The sequence below is a fragment of the Monodon monoceros genome, unplaced genomic scaffold, assembly GCF_005190385.1.
Source record: "Monodon monoceros isolate NGI ecotype Baffin Bay Population unplaced genomic scaffold, NGI_Narwhal_1 Super_Scaffold_16, whole genome shotgun sequence".
Classification (NCBI taxonomy): Eukaryota; Metazoa; Chordata; class Mammalia; order Artiodactyla; family Monodontidae; genus Monodon; species Monodon monoceros.
Genome location: NW_021703772.1, coordinates 86,593,186 through 86,620,782, shown reverse-complemented (window position 1 = coordinate 86,620,782; position 27,597 = coordinate 86,593,186). Strand labels below are relative to the sequence as shown.

At 34.5% G+C, this 27,597-nt stretch overlaps 1 protein-coding gene across 1 annotated transcript in view; it reads left to right on the top strand.

Annotated features, from left to right (window-relative positions):
• Positions 1-27,597, top strand: part of ARHGAP15 (Rho GTPase activating protein 15) — a 604,198-nt gene that overhangs the window by 109,500 nt on the left and 467,101 nt on the right. Inside the window, exon 6 of the mRNA XM_029224609.1 lies at positions 1,643-1,732. Within this exon, the coding sequence (XP_029080442.1) occupies positions 1,643-1,732 (90 nt within the window). The remainder of the gene's footprint in view (positions 1-1,642; positions 1,733-27,597) is intronic.

Here is a 27,597-nt window from a genome sequence, read left to right as displayed (position 1 = left end):
CGTGATGACCTGGGTGGCAGATTATGGGAAAACAGTAAAAATATTTCAGTATCTGAAGCATCCATAAGAGTCATGCTCATCTTGATTAGTTTTTCCTGAGATTACTACCAAATGACAAAGGAAAGCTATGCTATCAATTGTCATCTTGCCAGCCGAATTTATCCTGAAGGAAAGTTATGCTTGGCCTGTATAATGTTTCCAAAAAAATTTTTATTGAGTTGCCAAAGATCAAAAAATCTCACAATTTACTATTAAAAAACCCCATATTTCTGGCTTCTTCTGAAAAATAATTTATTTCTTTTAAACCGATAGAACATAGTGGCTATGAGGCAACAATTGTGGACAGATTTCTTATAAAATTTTTGCCATTTTTCCATAATTTTATGCTTTAACCTAAAGTTCATACTGTTAACATTGTCTAAATATATTATAAGCTTTTTACACTAAAATTTTAAAGTATTCTATTGAAAATGGCTTGAGGAAACTGAATTTCTCTATAGGAAAACCTAGAGTAGCTCAGAACATATGAAAATAGTTGGAGTCTTTGAAATGTGGCTTAACTTTCTTTAAAAATAGTAAAAAAATCTCCCAAACAGGTAAGTTTTTGTTTAATGTTTGGAGTTTTGCAAATTTAAAGTTATGTAAGTGTGATTCACTTGAACTAAATAAAAATATGAAGAGGCAAATACAGAGGATATTCCTATTAACTATTATGAATTACTGAAGTAAAAACAGCTTTTCACTAACATACACATTGTATTGTGTGAAAGGAGGCACACACCATAATCTATTTGATCTAAATTAAATTTACTAAATACAAATACACATTATACTTATGTGTATAGACTTAAAGTCTGAAAAATGAATTTCTAAAAGGCATACAGTTGGCACTTAATATTTATTAAATTTTTTTTCTTTTTTTAAGCTCTGTTGAGATATAATTGACAATAATGTGTAAGTTTAAGGCATGAAATGTGGTGATTTGATATACAGATATACTGTGAAATGATTACCACACTAAGGTTAGTTAGTAACATTCATCACCTCACATAGTTACCTTTTTGTGTGTGTGTATGTGTGGTTCTAACATTTAAGATCTACTCTCTTAGCAATTTTCAAGTATACAGTAAAGTGTTAACTATAGTCACCATGCTGTATATTCGATCCCCAGAACTTATTCATCTTAAAACTGAAAGTCTGTACCCTTTGACAAATATCTTCCAGTTACCCCGGTGCCTGGTAACCAACCTGTTTCTATGAATTAGACTTTAGATTCCACATAAAAGTGAAATCATGCAGAATTTTTCTCCTGTCTAACTTACGTGTGTGTGTGTATGTATATATATATAATATATATACATACACACACACACATAATATAAAACATTATATTATATAAAACATTTTGTTTATCCATTCATCCATTGATGGATTGATGGACACAGGTCATTTCCATGTTTTGGCTATTGTACATAATGCTGCAATGAACATGACGGTGAGGATATCTATTTGAAACTGGAAAAAAGATAAGAAAGTCTTTATACCATGAATATATAGCTGCTAAGTCAATAAAGCTTTATTTTTTCTGACATGCATCTCCAGTGTTGTATGCTTTTTATTCTTATTGCATTTTCGTTTGCAGAAAACTGGGCACAAACCAGAAAGTGTGGATTTGTGTGGGGCATATATTGAATGGGCCAAAGAAAAATCAAGCAGAAAGAATGTCTTTCAGGTAAGAATGCTACATAGATTCAAATTATTCCTATTCCTTCTAAATCTGAGCTCTCTTGGGTAATCAAAACAAGACTACCTTGTTACGATGTTTTCATGTGCATGAACTAGTTGTGTAGAGGTCATTGTGAAAAACCTGGCTTCTCTTCCTTGTTGAATTTTGGTTGTTTTGTTGTTTTTCCCTGGTGACTGCTTGCTATCTAAATACAAAATATATGTTCTGTGGTGATTAATTATATACCCGAAAGTCATTAAATTTTGCAGTGTATTTGATAGCTGTTTGTGGTTCAAACCTAGAATGCTTGGCTTAAATAGATTTAATGTAGGACTTTCAGACGTAAACAAAGTAAGATTTGCTAATTATGATAAACTATTTGCATTCATTGCCATTCCTGCTTTCCAGTCATAAATTATATTTACCAATGTAACTTGGGGGATGGAGAGAGCTGAACAGTTATAAAAATTGGATTTTTCATATTGTATAATTTTTTGGAAAAAAATAACTGTGATTAATAATTTCAATCATGTTCCTTTGAATGGAAAGCACCAGATGAAATCCTTGAAAGAAAGGAAATGGGAAAACTTAATATTTCACATATGATATTACTGAAATCCCTTTGGCAATTAATAACTTCAGATTATGGAAGTTGATCTTTTTCTATATTTACATGACATTTAATTTATATCTCCAAAGTAACCAATAACTTTATAGGTATATTTTAGAATTTATATCATTTAGTAGGAACTAGATTATCATAATTATTGTATCAAATGTCTTCTGAGACCATTTTAACACTTGAAGAAAAGTCAATTCTGTTCTTAAATGTATCACTAAAATTAATGTATTCGGTCTTATAGAAGTATAGGTAGGTGACATTTCTTATCTGAACTCTCACTGGGAAGAAAAAACTGATCTTCAGTTTGTTTTTGCATTTTCCAGATGCTCAATGAGTTCTAGCCAAATAATTTGGACTTATGTTAAAAAAACAAAACAAAACAACATGAAAAAACACTTTTAACATATTATGGAATAACTTATTTTTCTGATTATAGTTGAATTCTATTTAGGTATTCATTTTTATATGGTAGAGACTTTTTTGTTTTCCTTTTTCTTTTTAACCAAAAATGAGGAAGAAGGAAAGAAAGGAAGGAAAGAAGAAAAACAAAAAAAAGAAATAAAGAAAACTAAATATACTTGCCAAGAAATCAAGGGACTAAAGCCCAAAGTGATTAGAAGGTGATTACAGAATCAAGAAGTAAAATTAAATTTTTTTTTAAAGTGAGGAATTGTAGATCAGTGATATACTCTGTCTCCCAATCTCTTGCTTTTTTTTTTTTTTATTCTGCTATAAATAAGAAAATTTAGGGGCTATAATCCTAGCCTCTGTGACAACCTAGATAATCAGTATGGCTAGTTCTGAGCAGGGTAGGGTGAGCTAAGTGGTTTAGTTTTATTATGTATTGTGAGTTTAGCATCCTAATCATCAATGTTATAAAATAAAGACATTATAAAAAACAAAACAAAACAAAAATAAAGACATTAAAATTTGACACTGACATAATTCTTGAATAGTAGAAACCCTCGGAGTTGAACTAAGGAAGACTTTTTCAGTTCCTTCTGTTAACCTTATGAAGAGTTAAGTTAGATCACAAATGAGGATGATAATCAAACATGTATGATGTGTACAGGGCTGCGAATATGGAAGAAAATATTTAAGTATAATTTTACATAGCTGTGAATATAATATTCATAGATGTATATTTAAACCAATACATTGATAATATGTTATCATCCTAACCTTTTCGGGGTGTGACTACCTCTGTTATAATATTTTACTCATTTTTCTTATTTCTTAATGTAGGTACTTCCAAAGATATTAAAACTATTCTCACTTTTGGTAGCTTTTTGGAGGTGAAAATCTTGCCAGTTAGCTTTGTTTGTAAGATACCTAAGCAGTTCATGGGACTTCAGTTTTCTTACATCCAATTTATCTTTTTTTGTCTTGTACCCTTTAGTTTAGAGAAACAAGAGGTGATGATAAGGATGTTGCAAATAATAAAACTAAAGAAAGTTTCAGGTTTAATTTCCTGCTTCATTCTTTTTGGGGTGAATCATGTGGTTTTCTTGTCATGCTGAAATCTTTTCATCATCTAAACATATGAGCTTAGGTAAAATTGACTAATACGTATCCATAGTGAAAGTAAGCGTTTCAAGAGGAACAATATAGATAGCTTTTATAGTTCTGTTAACAAAAAAGCATCGGGAAGGATTTGTCAGAGAGCTAGCTCTAGATGGCTTGCATCAATATTTGATGAGGTACATTAGCTGGAATAACTCTCAAATGATCAGAATAAACATGATTATATCTCAAAAACATGGTATTAAGGCATTGTTGGGGTATCTGAGTGTGTGTGTTCAAGGGTTTCATTACCTACAGGATAATGAAGTATTTCTTCCTCCGTGAAAAAGACCATCACAGTTTTAGCCGATGTGCTACATCAGAAATAGCTTTAGAATACCAAGTTTGAATTAGGCATGGTGTTCAATCTCAGTCTATGAATTATAGATTACAGATAGCAAATGACTTGAGATTTTTGGTTCAAGAAAAATCAAGGAAAAGCAAAATTAGAAATAATTTAAAATTTGAAATCTGTCTTTAAAAAGTTGATGGATTAGCAGTTATATGCCACATAATTACAATGTCTCTAGAGAAGTTGAACTTAAAATGAAGAGGAAAACAAGCAAACATGTGCCTGAGATATGCTTGAAAGACTCAGAAGCAAACATCTGTGACACAAAAAAATGGAAGGATTTCATTTGTTTCCTTTGTATATGTCATTTGGACATTTGAGTTCATTTTCTTTTTGCATTAAAAGTCAAATTTTCTTTATAGTCAAAGTCTTATTAAACTCTTGATGTAGATTCAATCTTATTTGATTGGTACATAGTAACATAACTGTGCCAGCATTAACTAATTAGGTTTTGTATTCAACTATTCTCAGTAATTCAGAATGATGCTCACTGGCTGAGTTCAAGAACATCTGCCTATTTTAGAGCAGTTTTTGACATAAGTAGCTTTAATAATAATATATTAAAGATATTTAGCAACTTCTATAATATATATATGTAAAGTAGACATAGACAAGTCATAATATGTGTTTAAAGTATAAATGTACATACATGTATGCATATATGATGTATGTGTCAATGTATATACCCACATGTAATAGCTTGACGTTAAGAAATAGAATGGTCCTTTCCACAGACATACACTACCAACACTGAAAGACATATTGTATTTATTATAAAGGTCATACACACTCTAAGTTAAACTAGTAAATGTTCATTGCTGCTAACTTTTGTTCAATTCTGCATTTAGCGTAATTGTCAAGGACCATCACAAGTTTGATGTAGCTTGAGAAAGCATTTAGCAACCAAGTAAATTGTAATGAAATGTGGTACGAGTTTTCTTAGTTAAGAGCAACCCTAGGTCTTCATCAGGGAAAGAGTGAATAAAAAGATTTATGTTCAGATCACATGTTTTAAGCATTTCTGCTAAGTGCTAGTTTGCTCTTTGGTGTTTAGCCTGAAATTTAAAGCACTGAGGATTAAAAGGATTACAACATAATCTTAAATAATCCTAAATGTCATTTACAGAGAGATACTTGTAATAACTAAATAAAACCATGTGAAAGGATGGCAGTATTGTCAGGCAGCATCTGTAACATAAGCAGTGCTTCTGTCACCTTCTCTTTCCTCATGGATACGTCAGGCATTTACAAAGCTTTTCAATAGAAGTTCAGTTGAGAAAATGGTTGTAAAATAATTTATAACAATCAGTAATTTTTAAACATCTACTATCTTTTTGTTTCAAAGTTGAAGGAAAAGTTTCACTCAGGTTTCCTTCCTTCCTTTGAACATAAGGCTCTCTGAGCTAAACATTTTTGAAAGTCTGGGGAAAAGGAGTTCATGATATGGCTATCAAATAAATAGATGACACACCTCTAAAACATTCCCAGCTTCCAAGAAGCTGCCCTCTTATTAAATATATGATGGTCCCAAGCACTGTAATTAATTCCATGCCTTTTAATTTAGCACTAAAATATTCTTTACTCCTGTCATGTAAATTAGTTTTGCCTCCTCAAAGAATATACGAAGATAGAGACTATATCCCATACTGCATTTTTAAACCAGAAGACTGGAAACCTTTTAACCAATTCAGTGGTTACTGCTAAGGCTAAAATTGCATTGCTTCAGTTAAAAAAAAAAAAAAAAAGAGAAGAAATTCATTGTCATAAAAAAATTTTAAGAAATTGTGTCCACAATATAGGCTCTATATTCCAAGATGATTTCTGGAGTGTCATCTCTAGTCACTTTTTAAAATGGGGGTTAAGAATAAGAAAAATACTATCTGTTTTCTTGGTCATTTTCATTACAACAGTAGTTGATTACTCATTTGAAATAATTAAACCTTTTCTCAGAGCCAGACGGTGACTAGGCCTCAGTTTTTCTGAGTTTCCTTTCAAATAAAATTTTCAAAAAATTTCACCCATGAACATGCAGCAGGCTCATCTACAGATTACGTGATTTAAATAAGATAATTCTACTATTAATGAATTATGGTTGATTAGAACTGTATCAATTGCCTGCCTTAAAGGCAGAAAAAAATTAAATGACTCAAGAAGATGAAAGTCTATTTTTTTTCCTCTCACCACCAATTTATAACCTCAACAAAAACCATGGCCAAATTTCTTGGATTTGAGATTCTTTTTTTTGCATTACACGGGCTCATTTTTAACGTATAAAAATATCTCAAGGAAGCCAATTCTGTCCCTAAAAGTAAATCTCGGAATAGATTTATCATTAGTTGTATTTCTTTTCTGACTTTGGATGGAGTCTTCTGACTATAATGTATATTAAACATATTCATGTAATATTTTCCATGGATATGCTTTACATTTAAACATAATTTGATAGCTCTTCCTGATCTGAATATGTCTTAGCTTAAAATCTTTAAGTACTACTTAAATTTATTAATGCGAAGATAATTTAATAACATCTTGGAAAATGTCATTTTAAGCCAAAAGGAAAACTACTGGTATTTTGCTTTTATCCATTTCCTTCTGTTAAAAGTGATGGTTTAAAATAAATCTGAGCTTTTATCAATTTTCTCTTTCATTTTTCAATGCTTGTAGTTAGACTAAATGCAAAAGGATGATTCTTCACATTCATATATTCATTAGATTTCGAGTAAAGCTGGTTTCACTTTGGAGAATTACTCACAGTATCTTAAAAGGCATGGCATTAAAAATAAACCAGAATAAGAGCAGCATTAATGTCTAATACAGTTGGTTTTTTAGTTTTTTCTTGTCCCCAATCATTTTATCTACTTATTAGATATTCATCCATCATTCAGAAGGTTCAGTGGAGAGAGCACAAGAGTCTGGGGACGTGTGTTCCAGTTTTGGCGATGTCAGTTGTAACTTTATGTAGAACCCAGGGTAGGATCCCTCCTCCAGCTTACAGTTTTTCACAGCAAAGAAATAAGAGAGAAGCCTTTAACTCACCTGCCTCCCATCTGTGTTAAGGTTAAAGTGAAACAGCCCTGTATTTGAAAGCAACTCCAAAGGACTGATTTTTAACATAAATAAGATGGGGTTGTATTCATCTTCTAACCACATCATCTCACAGTACTTTGAGAACAATTCCAGATGTGGATTTTGGAAGAAAATGGGTAGGAGAGGTATGCCTCTGTGAAATGCAATTCAGGGTCTCTGTACTCTCTGTACTACCTTATGAACTTAACCAAGAGACTAAGATTAAATATACCATTGAAAATCTGTTCATTCATTGTCTAAGGATATATGTCCTCAAACATTACTGAAATTATTTTTAATATCCTAGTCTATAAGTAAATAGTATAATTAATGTAATATCTAATCAATACAAGTTATTTAATTAATGTCATATCCCAGTAAACACTTTAAGAAAAGCATTTTGCCCTGAAAGCCTCTACCAAGCTATTGAGAGCATCTTGCAAAGGGGAACTTAGAGACAAGTGCAGCTACTATGCCCCCAAATGAGAGACAACAGTAACTCTTTTTATTCCCCTACTTAGATATCAGGACAACACTTTTTTTCTGATTGAAGGGGAAGGGATATTATTTTGATGATTTTGGCTTCATTTTTTACCAGTGGGATTTCACAGAAGAATTTTGATGAATGGAATGGTATAATTTTTTATCATTGGGGATTTGATTTAGGAATATTAACGTTAAGGGTGTATATAAGACTTACTGCAAAGGAGAGAGCCTGGAGGCAGGAAATAAAATTGATTGCAGAAATCTAAGGTGAGACCCAAAGAGCATGTTAGCCTGACTGATGAAAAGAGAAACAGAAACAAGTCCTTGGATGGCAAGTACACCCCTCAAATGAAGAACATGCCTGTTTGTTCAGACCATGTTACTTGGAAACCACTGTCTTTTTTCTGGTTCAACTTTTGAGAAGTAATAAAGATCTCTGTAAAAAACAGGTATAATCTCAAGTATAGAATTAAGATACTGATACCTTGGGTGTATTATCAAATAAAACAATAGCAAGCTTATGTTGCCTGGTGATTCCATGAAGCATGGAAGTCTGTGAGGATATGGTCTCATTTGCACAGCTTCTTTATTATACTAACTACCAAAGGACACAATGCTACCTCACTGTCTTCTACCTTACTGTCTTCATTTGTTTTTAAACTCTCATCAAAGCAGAATGCTACTGGATGACAGTATAGATTGACAATAGCCATACTAGTAGTACCTTTTTGTCCCAAATTAGCCAAGAGAACCAAGATTTTAAGGTTCCAAAATAAAATAAAATTAATCAAAATTAAAAATATAAAGAAAAAAAAGAGAAAATGTCAACTTGTCTTCTTATACTTCTAATACTTTATCAGAAGAATGGATGTGAGTTACCTAATGGGCTTATGTCACTGGTTAGCTCACTTCACATCGCCTTCTGGAATAGCTGGCTCTGTGTGCTCAAAGATAAGAGTTGTCCATTTGGAATAAATTCTGGATTTTAGTTTGACACCAGGCTAAATGCAACATGCCATTCTTCATTTATTGACATCATGATGTAAATCCTCTCCTCTTAATGGAACACACTCTGTTTCTTGATGTTTTGGTAGAACTGGTGTGTTGGTCACTGAGCCATACATGGGCTAACAGTGCATTTCCCCATGTCTGCAGAACAGAGTGAGGCTAGCTGAGTTATGTGGGGTCAAACCTGGGCCTTCATAACACCCACCTGAGCAAAAGCCACCACTGCCAATGGGGGATTTCATGGCATCAAAGTAGAATCATCAAGTGTTATGGTTTTTCCATTTGTAATTTTCCTTTTGTAAAGTACAAAAGATATTACACTGATGCTAGCAAGACAACATTCAAACCAATTTATTCCTTTTTCATATCTGTTTCAAAATTCTTATTTTATATTTTAAAGGAGAACAACTGTGTTTATTTCATGATGAATATGATTTCTTTTAATAGTAAACAGGCTTTTTCCAGAAAAAGGAACGATTTAATCCCTAAAGCTGGTAAATAATAGATGGGGCCAATAAATGGTATGACATTTTATAGCTTGTCCATGAGGGTGACACAGGATGAAATAAAATTGAGTGGTTTTGGATAATGTAGGATCACTGGCAGAGATATAGTTGATGCCATTCAGTTTTTAGAAACATAAGGTAATGAGGCTGGACCTGAAAGCAAGAGAAAAAAATATATATTCACAGCATTTATATGCCACAAGTCACTGAGCAGGGAAAAATCTGGGCAGTGGTGAGCAAAACTCTCAAACCTCAAAGCAGTGTTTAAAGCAGTATAAGAAAATAACAAAGCAAGCATCCATAACAAAGGTGTGAAATGTACACAAGAAAAAAATAAGTTTAAAATTAAAGGAAAATGCCAGCATTCATACAGAACTGGAGAGGCCACTTGTAGAATCTATGCAGCCTCTCAATATATGAGTTAAATATGTTACTAAAAATTTAGTAGAAAATAAATATTCAAGAGCAAGGCTGTAAACACTGCAGGACAGTTAAGGATTCTCGGTATTTGAAAAGGAGAGGAGGCTGTTTTTTTATCTTGACAGAATGTTGAGAAATGATCTAAGAGAAATGATGAAATGAAATGCCTGATGGTGGGGAAGGATCAGGAAGGAAGCTGTTAAACTCTTTTCAGATAACAGATCAGTATGAGGTGATTTGACCAAGGGAGGCACATTCACTTGGAGGCTTTAGATGAATTTCTTTTTAGTAGAGAGCTATTAGATCCTTGGCCTTCATCCCACCACTTTGCCTAACATTTTATTTCCAGCACTGGGAGAAATTCTAAGTCTGACTTCCTTGGTGAACATGTGCAAACCAAAAAAAATTTACAGTGGAGAAGTTAACAAATGCTGCAAACAGCCCCAAAAGGGAAAGAAACATTGATATTGAGGATTCCCTTCCTGAGTAATATAGACCTTGATAGTTTTTAGGGATTTTTTTTAAAACTTGAATTTAAACAGTGCTTCATTTTTCACAATTCTCACACCCATGATCAAGTAGAGGAGAAGCTTCTGATATTTGAGATCTGTGATAGATTTGAAATCAATTCGTGGGAAGGGAGGTTATGAACACACTCTTTTGATGTGTAGGATGACTGATGAGGGTGGCAGGAAATTATGTGAAACCCTTCTCTTTTGACAGCTACACTGGAACATTTACAACCGCAGATGTTATTTGTCCATCAGAAAGGAAAATATTTGTTTCAAGCCACAGGCATTTTCTACCACGATATCAAAATGAAATTCAACAACAATTTAATGTTTAATGTGTAAGAAAATAAATATTTTGGGGGGGCCCAAATTCTAGAAAGCAAATAGATCCCACAAAATATAACTAGTGACATGAAAAAAATGGCTGGCCTCATTACGAACAAATCTGTCCTTTTGCTAAAGTAAGGATTGTTCTATTATTAACATAGGAAATGTTAGATGGACTGCACATAATGCCGCATTATTCATAAAAGCATTGCTGCCATCTGGTGGCTAGTTGGCATTTCAACACTGACTTTGCTGATTTGATTTGGCTGGGTGCTCTGGAGAGGTATTCAAAGGAGGTCTCTATGTTGTTAAGCTTAAACCTGAAATCCCATGGCCCTAGATGTTATTCATCTGATGGCAGTCCTTTCTCTCTGTCCTGTCATAGAATGGAGGATTCAGGGGAGGCAATGACACACTTGTGTAATTTTTGTCATGAACATGAAAGTATATTTTCCATGACTTATCTAAGGAAGTTATTCTTGGCTGTTATTGACTGATGAATTTTATCAACACTCATTTCTGTTAGAAAATAAATATGTAGTCAAATATTAGGAAGATTTATTGAATCTAAAGATATACTATATTGCTTAAATAAGAATATATGTGAGATGTTGTAATCCCTCTTTTGGATCTAAGCATGAATTTTTTTTAAGTTACCACTTACTGAGCTTGATTTTGGAAATAACATAATTTACAGCGTCAAAAGAGAGAAATGTGTAGGGCTTCATAAAATTCAAGATTTCTTCCCAGTCATTCAATTGTTATATTGAAGAAATCTGATTAATTGGTAATGACTCAGAGATTTACGAAGTCATCTTTCTTCATGGATTTACAAGTTAAATGACAAATATTCAGCTCATGCTGTACTTTTTATCAAAAATATAATAGTTAAAATGTAATTTAAGGAATTTTGATGGTTCTTAAGCATCAGTGAATTAACACATTCTTAATCAGAAGCAGTAGGGTTATCTTGGCAACTTCAGTGTATGTTTTGTTTCTAATAACTGTAGAATGTCTCATTGTATGTAATGAAAATCCTGATCCTTAAAGTGTATGCTTATATAGATCACAAGTCTTTAAAGATTATAGGAGATAATGAGTTAAAATTACCCCAGGAGGAAAGTTGAAGCTCAGTCCTGAATTCTCAGGGATGATATTTAATAGTTAATACTCAGTTTCTGCCAGCTATTTGCCTACATCTTTAAACCACCTTATAATTTAGTAAAAGTCAGATAACAAAAGGCCATTGCACTAACTTGGGAGAATCATAATATCAAATGCATATTATCTTTGCAAAAAAATTTGTAAATGCCTGTTTTTAAAGTAAGACTGTGGGTTTTATTTTTAAATTCTTGGTTAAGATTTTCACTCTGTGAATGCATACTTGATAATACCCTCGATAACTACCTACTTTTGCCACTTAAAATGTTTTCTCCCTCAAAATATTTAATTTGACTCATGGAAGAACATTGCTAGTTTTCCCTGGGAAGATCGCTTAATCCCCTACCCCTACCCCTGTCTCTATTTAGGAAGAGGATATGAAAAACAACAATAAAACCTTAGAAAGAAAGTAAAATCTATAATGATTATGCCCCAGTCTCTTTCACCTATAAGTATAAAATTTCAAGTAAATTATTCTCCTATTCAACTTGGATACAACCCTATAGTGGCTTCTAATGGCTCCGTAATAGAGATGGTAGCTATGGTCAGGACGCTCCAGGCTGTAGTCATAAGTTGCTAATGTTTGTTTCAATAACATTTGCTTTTTGGCAGCTTTTACAGCTACTTAACACTAAATTCCCATTTAGCCAGGAGAATCATTCACATACTATAATGAATGATGTCACCTTAAATCCTTTAGTATGTAATTGCTGGATGTTACATTTTATAGCAGGGCATTTAATGGTGTATTTGTTTATGCTAAATTTTATGACAGTGACAGCTGTATCTCAGTGGAGGAATGATCCATTCCTTTCATAGGAAGCTAGGTTTGAATTCTCTTTAAGCAAACAGTTTTGCCATATATGCCCTCTGGTTTAGGCAGGGTTCCCCCTCAAACCAAAGTTAGAGACTAGGAATTTTGTAGCAAGTAGTTTATTTGAGAGGTGTCCCAGAAAGCAAGAATTCAGAACTAGAAAGAGTGAAACAGAGGAGAAAAAGGCACTACAAGGAACGTTATTGAGTGGGTCAAAGCGGCTAGGATGCTTGTCAGAATTTTCACCCGAGGATTAACAGAATGAAGCATTTGTTCATCAGCTTCTCATCCCTTTGGTTTAGGGTCACCTCGGATGGGATAATACCTTTAAATCTTCTTGACTTTTAGGCTGCACATGTGTGTGTGTGTGTGTGTCTGTGTGTGCACCAAGACATCTTTCAGGTGACCTCCTCCTTAGACTAGAGAATACCAGTGACAGAAAGTGAAAGATACCTGGTGCATGCTTGAGGCAAGATGAAGTCAGGACAAAGGAATGTGAAGCCCTCACAGAAATGTTTACACCAGCTACAGCTAGAGTCACAGGTAAAGCCAAGAGGATGTGAGGCAGGACACAAGAAGTATGTGATGCAATTCACTCCTTGCTATACTCAAGTTGACTTGGACCTCATGTTAACCTTAATCCATTTCTGAATATTCCAAGATGGTGGCTGGCCTCAGTTTCTTCAAAAGAGGTAGTAAAAAAGTTGTGGTGGTATAAGTTACACTCCTTTACTGCCACTGTGTCTGAGGTCATATTTGCTATTAATCATCTACTTCTTGTACCACTCATTCTAGATTTTCCTCACCCTCAGTCAGGACTGCAACTAGTCTGTTGTGTTTGCCTTATGAGGTGAATCAGACTTTCATACCTGACGGATTTGAGCCCTTAATTTTTTGACAGTGCCAGCCTCTGTTTGCTGCAGTTGACAGTTCACTGCTCTCACCAGGCACAGAAACACCAAGACACATGTCAGTGAATTCCCCAAGTTCCTGAATCATTTCTCCAACTCCCATTGTACAGAAGCAACTTCACCTTCTCATTATAATAGGGCCAGTTATCCTCATGATTATAGCAGGTATTTTATTTGTCTGTTGGTCCACTGCTTGAGTATCCATAGTTACATAGCAGTGATTATAACTTTAAGTTCAGTGATTCCATTACTAATCCTTGCCAGAAGCAAACTTCTCCCCCATCCCAAGAACAAGAATTTTTAATCTAGCAGAGCCAAAGCTGCAAAAGTCAAAAGTATCAATGCTGCAAATGGGTTACTACAGGAGCTACTCCTGCTTCTACCTCTTGGTCCTTAGACTCATATAATCTAGCTGTTGGGGACACTGTAACATATATCAGATAATGATTCAGTATATATATTGCATCTTGCAATACAACACCCTAACCAAACAGGGTCTAATCCCTAAGCCATCACCTTAACTGAGACTTTAAGAAGTCATTCCATTATTCTATTAGGTTGATTGCTACCAAATAATATGTTATTTAGTAAGAACAGTGGATCCCGGGATCCACTTTCAAAGGAAGGGCTCTGATACAGTGAATTTGCTATCAGGCACCTGGTTAGTCTCTTTTAAGGACTCAGTTGTGCTTCTGCTGCTGGAAGACTGAGCAATCAGCAGTGGTAGGAGTTATATCATCCTTGGTTAGAGGGAGCCATGGTTTGGCATCTGTGCATAGTTTCCATCTTTGCTACTAGGGCCACTCCATTCATGAGTGTATTATACAAGTTCCAAGTGGCTAAAGACAAAGGTTAGAGGACTTCAACTGATTAAGTCATCTGGTGTACTTACTCTCTGGTAGACATTAACACATGAAGATGAAACACAATGATTTGCATGTCCTGTGCCTACTCCCATGAGTCCACTGACTCCTTTATCTCCAGCCTTCCAGACTGTTTCCTTCCAGGCCTCTGACCAACAAGCAGAGTCATTCTCCACTTTCCAGAAATCAGTCTATATGCTTACCTCAGGCTGCCCTGCTCTCTACAGAGTGAACAAGTCAAGTTTATTTCTTATATTTCTCCCCATGGGAATATTTCTCCTCACCACTTTCCTGCAGGCTCACCCCAGGGTCGGCCTATGGTGCAGCTGCAGTTCATATTTTTGGTGTTCACCAACATACTGAGCTGACCCATTCATGAATCAGGCTTGAGTTTTTTCATCCTTCATCAGTTGGCTTTTAGGAACTTCCATGAGGCCATAGGTGCAAGCTCAGGGAGAAGCACTACTCCAATAGTGACAGATATAATGGGGCTTTGAGCCATGTGTTCATGTAACCTACTTAGGCCCTCTGGACCTGCTTGGGCCAAATTCTAAATATAGCATTTCCATCCATGGATTGTTGTCCAATATTATTATTCAATGGATTTGACAATGCCTGGCTCATCATGGGAGCTGAAGTCACATAGTCACTTGACGTCTTGTGATCAGGTGCTCAGTCTGTTCTAACCCAGTAATAGGCCAGGAGCTATGTTTTAGGTGGTGAGGATTTCTTTACTGAAGGAAGCAAAGCCTTCCTCCACAACCCTGGGGGTCTTCATTGTGAGGATCTTTTTATAAACTGCCACAAACTCCACAGCAGCATTATACTGTAATTCCTCATTGAATTTTCTGAGTCATATGACTCAAGAGTCAAAGAGCTTACACCATAGCCTGAGCTTGCTGCAGGCATTGCTAAGTTATGGATAGCCAGGCTGATGTGTGAATGACATCCAGAAATACTCCTGCTGCCTAGTGTACTGACTCACCTGTCATGGAGGTCCAGGACTTGTGATATCACTGTTCAAGAATATCTAAGAGCAACCCAGATTCTTGATTGTAAACAAATACAAGATTATTGTTTTAAACCACTAAATTTGGGGCTAGTTTGTTACAGAGCAGCAGCTAATTGATACAAGTAATATGCCTACAAAGAAAATTCAATGGCTTGATTTTTAGAAGAAAAAAATAACATATTTGAAAGTAAAATCCAGCCAGTATAAAAGGCCTTTGTAAAGGTTGTGGAAACCCAGTTCATGGTGTCAGCTTCTAATAATTAACTACCAAGCACTAGTTCCTTACAGGGTTGTAGAGAAAATGCAGGTAGTAGCATTTCATCTCATCATGTGTCTTTTCTATTACTCAGTTTGTTTATAGAAATAGCCGCCTAACAAAGTTAACTTCCAGGAAAGATGCCAGGTTACACAGAACCATACCAGAGCCTCAGAATCACTTTGGGCTTTCACCCAAAGTTTTTGCAACATTAGGTGGAGGCAACATAATTTGGCTTGAAAAGTTACAAGAGAAAAAATCACAGCAAATGCTCATGGAACAGTATGTTCAGAGTCTTCAAGATAGTATCTTTCTTGGCCTCTTAAAAATCAGAGACTATTGTATATTTATGCTATTTTTTTAAATGGTCTGGATCAACAGGACCCAGGGTTGTCACAGGTCATTGTTAGGCCAGCAACTATAGAGGTTCTAACCCAAAATTTGAGCCGTAAGACATAAGACCAGATAGAGCTACAGTTGGAAAATCTAAATATAGCTGAAAAGTTTTGGCACTTCAAGAGTTTCTGGGAGAAAGAAAAGAAATTTGATTTCTGTGCTGCTGATGGAAAAGCTTGCAGATGACCTAAGAAAATTATATTTGTCATATTTTCATTGCAAATGGTATTTTTTGTTTGTTCCTAAAGGTTGAAAATGACCTTCATGTCAAAAACCATTAGTTAGGAAAAAGCATGAAGTCCATGTTGCTTTGCATTTTGGAGTTAAATATTCTAGCAATTCCTTTAATTTTGAAAAATATACACATAGAGAATGCTATTATTTGTCCTCAGAATTTTCACAGGATATTTCAGGTCAGAAGGTATTTATTTGTGCAAGGTTAACATGTGATTCCCAGACCTATCTTCATCGATATAATTTTTAGTTTCTTTTTTTCTTCCTAAAATATGTAAATAAGATGTTTTAATTCATTTATTTCTTTCTGTTTTTTTTTACATAATTAAACCCAAAGATAAGCATGGTATATTCTATGTTAAAGCTGCATGATACTAAGAATACTCTGCTTTGGATTAAAAATTTATTTGAATTCCTTAATTAAATTAAATTTTCAATTTTCAAGAGTTTATTATTTCTAAATCTGTGTTAGGTTAACTTCAGGAACAAAAACTGATGAAAAACAGGGAATAAAGTTATTCAGTTACATCAAAGTCTAGGTTTTAAATAATTTTTTGGTAGTTATTTTAGAAATTGTGTGTTCAGTTACTACTTTTTCACAGTACTGAGTAGAACTCCAGAATCTTGGAAAAAGTCAGTTTTCAAAAATGTCTAATTTATGTTTAAGAAATTGAATAACACTCAACTATTTCCCATTTATTCCTATTACATCCGTTGTTTCACAGTTTATTTTAAATAATTTTTCCACTCCATATAAAATGCCATTTTGATAACACATGTTACTTTATCTTCTAAAGTCAAACAAAATTATTTTTTTTCAGTGTAACACAAATCAAATCACGGTGCAAATTTCAGTAACTGGAGAAAGTAGCTGAGCTATTTTTCAAATGCAAGCTCTAAGAAAGTTAACTAATACTTGGGTTATGTAGAGTACTTATTTGCTATTGGTGACTAAGTAGCAATTCTACTAATTTTGCTGGAACTCCAAACAGGGTGAACTAAAGGTAGTCAGGAGTTGTCATTGTAAGTAATTAGATTGCTTTTACCAAAGACATGATTTATATATGACATTATTTACCAAAGAAATGATGTATGTCTGTGATTACTAATTCATATTTATTATTTATTTTTTTCACTTAGCATATGAATCTGCTAAATTTACTTATTAAAGGTGAAATATTTCTGAATTGTCTACTTTGATGAGTCCAATCTGACTCAGGGGCAGAGAGATGTAAGAGGGATCACTTCTTAAGTTACTTTGTGTAGGATTTCCATTGTATCAACAAAATCCTTACACTTACTTTTCTCCCATAAACTTTGCTTAGTATTCACTCATGTTTCCAAATAAATAAAAGATCTATAATGACTTAATGAAGTAAACATTAACAGAATGATACAAAGGACCAAATGGCATCAGGGTTTTGATTTACCATACTTCAATTTATGGTCCCTGTATCATCCAGGATAGACTTTAGGAACAGATTTCTGTTGCTCAGCTCTGTACTGTCTTCATTCTGGGTCACAGGTTGAAGGAATAGCCTCTGTCTGGAACAGATATGACAAGCTACATGCTAGCCTTTAAGCTCCTGTCTGAAAGTGGCATATGTCAGGTCTGTCTTCATTTCATGGGACCAAGGAAGTCACACAGCCAGGAGACTACACACTATAATCCTCCCATGTGCAGGGCCACTGCAGGGAGATGCACTGTTATAAATGGTAACTAATAATAGAGTCTACCACAATCCCTACACAACTACATATTCAACTCACTTGACATAACCTGCCCGATCTAAAGGGTTGTTGTTGTTCTTTAAATGGAGTAACATTTCATCAAGCCATTCTAGAGATAAAAAACATTTAACATAATTGATTGCATACTTGTAATTGATGGTGACATAGTGACTTATTTAAAAGAACCATTCAGCTTCTTTGATAAAGACTGTTGAGTATGAAACTAGAGTTCAAGTTATTCAACAACACATGACAACCTGCATACTAATTCATATCTATTTTAAATTAGTTCAAGAGTGTTGAGAATATAGAAAATGTGCATCAATAATTATTTAAGTCCAAGTCAAATGCATGAATTATAGGAGCTAAAGGTCAAAGAATTCAGAGTGAAATAAATACTTTATGAGGGTGTCAAAAATGAGGTGAGGGTTGGAAAGTTCATTCAGTAATTGAACCATGTTAATAGGCTTACACCTTTTTTCAATGGTAAATGAATATATGTCTCGTATTATCAAATAAGGCTGTCTTCTGGTCATAGATATTTATATACCATCTTTAAAGATATTGAATACATACATACTGTGCCTGATTTTGTTGGTCTCTCAGGAAATGCTTTGCTGAAAAAATAAACTGTAGAGCACTTTTGTTGTTGAAATAACAGTTTTCTGGAATACAAATATTTGGCATAAGAAATCATGGTTCTTTTCTATTGAGTTTTATGAATTTTATCCTTCTGAGGTGTATTCTAGAGAGATAATATTAGATGGGATGGAAGACGAAATGAGGGTGCTCAGTGTAAATTGTTCAATAGCAAAGGAACACATTTTGCTTCATAAGCCTCATTTTTAATACTATAGATTTGTTACAACAAGTAAAAACTACTTTAATTTTAGTGAAAGTACCAACTAGTGTCAGTGAAAAATGATTGCAATTCAACTTTATGTATGTAGCTATCACGGCAAAGTAATTTTACAGAGTGTAGGTTTTTTGTTTTGTTTTGTTTTTGCTTGGAAGTCATTGGTTTTAAGTCCTATGTTTCGAATGTACAGCGTATTGGTGTAACACAAACAAAAAGGCCCTCAAACAAAAGACCCAGTAAACCAAGTTGCAATTAGCTTCGACTCCTGGGAAATATTCTAGCATATGTTGCTGGCACTTGAAAAATTTACACCTTATGAAGAAAGGCAAGAAAATTCTGTCAAACAATTAAACTGATTGGAATTCCCAAGAATGTGAAAAAACAAAATGAGTCCTGTGTTAGAAAAGAATGGAAAATAGTTGTGTATACGGCTGTAAACAGAAAGAGTAAAAGATTTTTGTGCCTTGTATAAATCAGTATTTTTTTTCTTTATAACAAATGTAATGCAAGTCAGGTAAAAACTTTTAGTACTGATTTATTCTTTTAAAAACTACACATTCTAGACTTGAAAATGTGTTTAATTAAATAACCTCTAGAATAGCAATAGAGTGGCACATTTGGTATTAATATTTTTGGATAAATTAGATGCTTATTAAATCTTTGGATAAGTATACATTTGACAACTAAGTTGGTAAAGATAAAATATGGGTATGTTACCATCAAATAATATAGAATATACCAAGAAGAGAGCAAATAATTCAGATTAAGAGTAAAACAGAAGTTGGCATTTAAAAGATTAAACTAGGATAATATTAATTGAAAGAAAATTATCCAACAAAATGAAAAGGGAAGACCCTGCTGTATGCTGCCCTTCCTAAGTAAATATACTTCAAAGAGTTGTAAGAAAAAAAATTAGAATACCTTAGGTTTTCAAGGAAATAAAATAAGCTTTCTGATTTAGAAGGCTATGTTCGGTAGATTTCTTTAAGAAAGAGAAAATACTATGGTTTACCCGTTTCCTATTCTAAATATTCCTGTGCCAACATGGGTTTATTATATTCACATGCTTTCATCTATATAGAAATTATAGGAGGTGATGGATAAGTTTATGACATTGATTGGTATGATGGTTTCAATGTTTTATACTTATCTCCAAACACATCAAGTTGTATTTATTAAACACCTATAGCTTTTTGTGTCTCAAAAAGATGAAAATGAATGAATCATAACTACTTTAAAAGGATCTGTACTTAGTGAATATATAATATCCCATGCAGTTGATAAATGCAGTATTATTATTTTAAAAAAGAAATGGTAAGTTAATTAAAGTAATGCTTCTCCAGTCTCATAGCACAGGGAGATCAGCTTGGTGCTTTGTGACCAGCTAGAAGGGTGAGATTGGGGGGTGGGAGGGAGGGAGGGAGACGCAAGAGGGAAGAGATATGGGGCTATATGTATATGTATAACTGATTCACTTTGTTATAAAGCAGAACCTAACACACCATTGTAAAGCACTTATACTCCAATAAAAACGTTAACAAAATAAAAAAAATAAAGTAATGCTTCTCAAGCTTTTCTATTAATAAATCCTAAAGAGGGAATAAAAACTCTGAAAGCTAGGGAGGAATCAGAGATAAAGATACAGACTTAGGGAACTTCAGGATTTAGATGGTGTCTAGCACATGAGGTTGCTAAACATGAGGTTTAGCACATACAGCTACTTGCCATTAAAGCTATAATTTTCATCACATATAAAAGAAGTGAGTCTCATACAGGTCGTGATCCTTACAATCAACTTGCTCATCCAATTCTTAAATTTCACTGCCACAGTGATTTTTGTTCCAATTTTTAAGAGTGTTCCTTTACAGCTGATGGTTGAGACTCTGGACCTTTGAATTAATATGTGATTAATGAGTCATTTTTTATTAATAAGGTAAAAAAATGAATTTCCATTTACCTAGTCAAATTGTGATCATTTTCTATGAAGATAAATAACAAAATAACCCAGAAGTTAAAAACTTTGACTTAGTTAAGTATATACCTTCCAGTTGAAAAAAGTATTCCAGGTCATTTCCTATGAATTATAAATTTGGTTAAAAACTTTTTAAAAAGCCAAGCTATTTTTAAACTATTTATCATTTTTACTACTCTATTGATCACACTGAAAGTAAATCATGAGCAAAATTATTCAAAACAAAATTATTCCCATTGAATGATATAGTGGCTGCAAGTGTGTTCAGACTGTGTGCTAGCAGCCCTGCAGGGCTGCCTGTTATATCGATGTGTGTACAAGTCCTATTAGGTGCAAGTATCAATACCTTTTAAAAAAAACTGTCGGGCTTCCCTGGTGGTGCAGTGGTTGAGAGTCCGCCTGCCGATGCAGGGGACACGGGTTCATGCCCCGGTCCGGGAAGATTCCCCATGCAGCGGAGCAGGTAGGCCCGTGAGCCATGGCCTCTGGGCCTGCGCGTCCGGAGCCTGTGCCCCGCAACGAGAGAGGCCACAACAGTGAGAGGCCCGCGTACCACAAAAAAAAAACAAAAAACAAACAAAAAACAAAACACTGTCCACAAAGAGGCGCAGATGTTATGTCCATAATTTACAAATATGTCTGTAGTAAAATATTAATCATCTTACATATTCTTCACCAACTACAAACCTTTATTTGATTTTCATTTTGCTCAAGATGTTACTACTCAGAAGTTTTCATCTTTGTGTAGACATTTCTGGTTTGCTTTGGATGTGATTTCCTTTACATTTATGCGTTAAAATACAATCCTTAACCACACTGAGATCAGCACCTTTTCATTTGTATTGCCCATTTCTGAAAGGATTTCAGTATTTTTTAACATTTAGCTAGTGGTGATATTTAATTTGTTCATAATTTATTTTGGTGTGTAGTGTAACATGACTCAAGTACTCAAACATTCAATAACATTTTGTGAATAATGTATCATTCTCTATGGTTTTATGATGCTTATATTTTTATTATATATTATCTTCTCTTTTTAATAAGTGCATTTCAGATATCAATTTAATTTCTTTGACATTGCACCCAGCATTACTGTCATCACTATCGTAACCATATAATTTATTCTAATTACTGGCAGATCAAATCTCCTGGTCAGCTTTTCTTTTTTTAAACTATCTTTATATTGCTCTATTATCTACAGGCTGTTAGTATAATATGAAAGCAATCTAATTTTGTTCTTTGCAAGTAACCTGGTTTACCTGCCTGTTTATATCTTTATTCTCGAAATTTTTTAAAAAAATCTTATTTATTTTTCTACTAATTTACTAGTCACATTCAATATTTTAATGCATATTCAAGCTTAAGGTTATTTTTTAAAAAGTTCATGTCAGTGATGATCACTTCACGTTGTTTTTTTTCATCTTCAGTGCATCTAACTTTCTGTAAAATTGCACCTCCCTATCTGTTTTTCATATGTATCATGTTTATCTCAAAATTTCTCCCTCTTGGTCTCTTTCCTCTATATTAGAAATGGCAGAATTTTCCCTCTCCATTGTTGATACTTGGTTTTTGTTTGTTTTTGTGTTGTTTTTTTGCTGTGTAAATTCAGCTCTTTTCTGCCTCTAATAAATATTTCTGCCTCTAATAAATATTTTAATAAATAATTCTGATCTAATGCACAGAGTTGCCCTGCCTTGTTTTCTTACCTTTTCCAGCCATATGCACATCTCACTCTATGTAAGCCTTTAAAAAAATCAAATCTTCTTTTTCTGGCCATATATATTCCAAGTTTTCTTTTGTTGCAACACAGGTATGTTCCTACAGGTTCTGGTTTCTATAATAAATCCTTTTTCCCCCCACAGATTTTTCTCTGTATCTTTTTTTTTCATAAGTTAATGGTCATCTTTTTTTTTAATTCATTTTATTGAAGTATACCTGATTTACAGTGCTGTGTTAATTTCTACTGTACAGCAAAGTGATTCAGTTATACATATATATATATATATATGTATACCTTCTTTTTCATCATGGGTTATCACAGGATATTGAATATAGTTCCTTATGCTATACAGTAGGACCTTGTTGTTTACCTTTTCCGTATATAATAGTTTGCATCTGCTAATCCCAAACTCCCACTCCATCCCTCCCCCACACCCCTCCTCCCCCTTGGCAACCACAAGTCTGTCCTCTATGTCTGTGAGTCTGTTTCTGTTTGGTAGATAATTTCATTTGTGTCATATTTTAGATTCCACATATAAGTGATATCATATGATATTTGTCTTTCTCTGGCTTACTTCACTTAGTATGAAAATCTTGAGGCCCATCTATGTTGCTGCAAATGACATTATTTCATTCTTTTTATGACTGAGTAATATTCCATTTTATATATATATACCACATCTTTATGCATTCATCTGTCAATGGACATTTAGGTTGTTCCCATGTCTTAGCTATTGTGAATAGTGCTGCTATGAACATTGGGGTGCATGTGTCTTTTTGAATTAATAGTTTTTTCCAGATATATGCCCAGGAATGGGATTGCTGGATCATATGGCAACTCTATCTTTAGTTTTTTAAGGAACCACCATGCTGTTTTCCATAGTGGCTGCACCAATTTACATTCCCACCAACAGTGTAGGAGGGTTAACAGGCATCTTTTGATTCAACATTATTTGCAAAAATAGACAGCCGGTCAGCAGGCTGTAGTTTTCTGACCCTTGTCTCTTGTTCAAGAGACACTCTCTGAAAAACACAAACCAGTCAAAAAATAGGCAAGATCTGAACAGGCACTATGTAGAAGATAATGTGCCATTAGCCAGTAAGTATACAAACAGCTCAATCTCTCAAGTCACCAGTGAGTTTGTGATCAAACTCCCTCCCTGGCAGCCCAGGAGGCCTTCAGGTACTTCTCCTAACAGGGCAGGAGGCCGCCATGCAAATGACATCAGTGATGAGAGCATCTTGGGGCAGCTCTCCCTACCCAGAACGAGGGGGCCTTCCCTGTCTAATCTTCACGTACATTGAGAGTATTCAGGACCCTCCTTGGAGCCCTCAGATACACGTAAAAGCTGTATATCCTGCTGTTTAGGAAGTAAGGGAGGCAAGACCACATCTGGTGAAATCACTGATATGATGCAGAAAAAATTTCCAGACCATCCTTCCTGAAGGTTAAATTCTTTCTTCATGAGAGGAGGACTGGACAATGGGATCGCAGACCAGAGGCAGAGATTTCCAAAGTCCTTTCTGCTTGGTCAGCTGTAATATGCTTCCTCTGAACATTGCTGATCTCAAACATTGTATTTATTTATTTTTTTAAATAGATCTTTATTGGACTATAATTGCTTCACAATACTGTGCTACCTTCAGTTGTACACCAAAGTGAATCAGCCATATGCATACACGTGTCCCCATATCCCCTCCTCTTGAGCCTCCCTCCCACCCTCCCTCTAGGTGGACACAAAGCACCGAGCTGATCTCCCTGTGCTATGCTGCTGCTTCCCACCAGCCAACTATTTTACATTCGGTATTGTATGTACATCAATGTTACTCTCACTTCGCCCCAGCTTCCCCCTCCTACCCCATTTCCTCAAGTCCATTCTCTTTGTCTACGCATTTATTCCTGCCCTGCCACTAGGTTCATCAGTACCATTTTTTTTTTTTTTAGATTCCATATATATGTGATAGAATATGGTATTTGTTTTTCTCCTGACTTACTTCACTCTGTATGACAGACTCTAGGCCCATCCACCTCACTACAAATAACTCAATTTCGTTTCTCATTGTATATATGGGCCACATCTTCTTTATCCATTCATCTGTTGATGGACATTTAGGTTGTTTCCATGTCCTGGCTATTGTAAATAGTGCTGCAATGAATATTGTGGTACATGACTCTTTTTGAATTATGGTTTTCTCAGGGTGTATGCCCAGTAGTGGGATTGCTGGGGCATATGGTAGTTCTATTTTTAGTTTTTTAAGGAACCGCCATACTGTTTTCCATAGTGGTTGTATCAATTTACATTCCCACCAAAAGTGCAGGAGGGTTCCCATTTCACCACACCCTTTCCAGCATTTATTGTTTCTAGATTTTTTGATAAAAGCCATTCTGACCAGCATGAGGTGATACCTCATTGTAGTATTGATTTGCATTTCTCTAATAATTAGTGATGTTGAGCATGTTTTCATGTGCCTCTTGGCCATCTGTATGTCTTCCTTGGTCAAATGTCTATTTAGGTCTTCCACCCATTTTTTAATTGGACTGTTTGGTTTTTCGATATTGAGTTCCATGAGTTGTTTGTATATTTTGGAGATTAATCCTTTGTCTGTTGTTTCATTTGCAAATATTTTCTCCCATTCTGAGGGTTGTCGTTTTGTCTTGTTTATGGTTTCCTTTGCTGTGCAAAAGCTTTTAATTAAGTCCCATTTGTTTATTTTTGTATTTATTTCCATTACTCTAGGAGGGGGCGTCAAAAAAGATCTTGCTGGGTTTATGTCAAAGAGTGTTTTTCCTATGTTTTCCTCTAAGTGTTTTATAGTGTCCGGTCTTACACTTAGGTCTTTAATCCATTTGGAGTTTATTTTTGTGTATGGTGTTAGGCAGTGTTCTAATTTCATTTTTTTACATGTAGCTGTCCAGTTTTCCCAGCACCACTTATTGAAGAGGCTATCCTTTCTCCATTGTATGTTCTTGCCTCCCTTGTCATAAATTAGGTGACCATATGTGCATGGGTTTATCTCTGGGTAGTCTATCCTGTACCATTGATCTATATTTCTGTCTTTGTGCCAGTACTATACTGTCTTGATTACTGTAGCTTTGTGGTATAGTTTGAAGTCACGGAGCCTGATTCCTCCAACTCTGTTTTTCTTTCTCAAGATTGCTTTGGTTATTCGAGGCCTTTTGTGTTTCCATACAGATTGTGAAATTTTTTGTTCTAGTTGTGTGAAAAATGCCACTGGCAGTTTGATAGGGATTGAGTTGAATTTGTAGATTGCTTTGGGTAGTATAGTCATTTTCACAATATTGATACTTCCAATCCAAGAACATGGTATATTTCTCCATCTGTTTATGTCATCTTTGGTTTCTTTCATCTGTGTTTTATAGTCTTCTGAGTACAAGTCTTTCACCTCCTTACGCAGGTTTATTCCTAGGTATTTTATTCTTTTTGTTGTGATGGTAAATGGGAGTGTTTCCTTAATTTCTCTTTCTGATTTTTCATTGTTGCTGTATAGGAATGCCAGAGATTTCTGTGCATTAATTTTGTATCCTGCAACCTTACTAAATTCACTGATTAGTTCTAGTAGTTTTCTGGTGGCATCTTTAGGATTTTCTGTATATAGTATATGTCATCCACAAACAGTGACAGTTTTACTTCTTCTTTTCCAATTTGTATTCCTTTTATTTCTTTTTCTTCTCTGATTGCCATGGCTAGGACTTGCAAAACTATGTTGAATAAGAGTGGCGAGAGTGGACATCCCTTGTCTTGTTCCTGACCTTAGTGGAAATGCTTTCAGTTTTTCACCATTGAGTATGATGCTTGCTGTGGGTTTGTCATATATGGCCTTTATTATGTTGAGGTAGGTTCCCTCTATGCCCATTTTCTGGAGAGTGGGTGTTGAATTTTGTCAAAAGCTTTTTCTGCATCTATTGAGATGATCATATGGTTTTTATTCCTTAATTTGTTAATGTGGGGTATCACATTGATTGATTTGCATATGTTGAAGAATCCTTGCATCCCTGGGATAAATCCCACTTGATCATGGTGTATGATCCTTTTAATACGTTGTTGGATTCTGTTTGTGAGTATTTCGTTCAGGATTTTTGCATCTATGTTCATCAGTGATATTGGTCTTTAATTTTCTTTTTTTGTGATATCTTTTTCTGGTTTTGGTATCAGGGTGATGGTGGCTTTGTAGAATGAATTTGGAAGTGTTTCTCCCTCTGCAAATTTTTGGAACAGTTTGAAAAGGATGCGTGTTAGCTCTTCTCTAAATGTTTGATAGAATTCACCTGTGAAGCCATCTGGTCCTGGACTTTTATTTGTTGGAAGATTTTTAATTACAGTTTCAACTTCATTACTTGTGATAGGTCTGTTTATATTTTCTAATTCTTCCTGGCTCAGTCTTGGAAAATTGTACCTTTCCAAGAATTTTCCCATTTCTTCATGGCTGTCCATTTTATAAGCATATAGTTGTTTGTAGTAGTCTCTTATAATCCTTTGTATTTCTGCAGTGTCAGTTGTTACTTCTCCTTTTTCATTTCTAATTCTGATTTGAGTCTTCTCCCTTTTTTTCTTGATGAGTCTGGCTAAGGGTTTATCAATTTTGTTTATCTTCTCAAAGAACCAGCTTTTAGTTTTATTGATCTTTGCTATTGTTTTCTTCGTTTCCTTTCCTTCTTTGTCTCTTGTCTTTATTTTAAAGTCTATTTTACCAGATACCAGTATTGCTACTCCAGCTTTCTTTTGATTTCCATTTGCATGAAATATCTTTTTCCATCCCTTCATCTTCAGTCTGTATGTGTCCCTAGGTCTGAAGTGGGTCTCTTTTAGACAGCATATATATGGGTCTTGTTTTTGTATCCATTCAACCAGTCTGTGTCTTTTGGTTGGGGCATTTAATCCATTTACATTCAAGGTTATTATCGATATGTATGTTCCTATTACCATTTTCTTAATTGTTTTGGGTTTGTTTTTGTGGGACTTTTTCTTCTCTTGTTTTTCCCGCCTAGAGAAGTTTTTTTTAGCATTTGTTGTAAAGTTGGTTTGGTGGTGCTGAATTCTCTGAGCTTTTGCTTGTCTGAA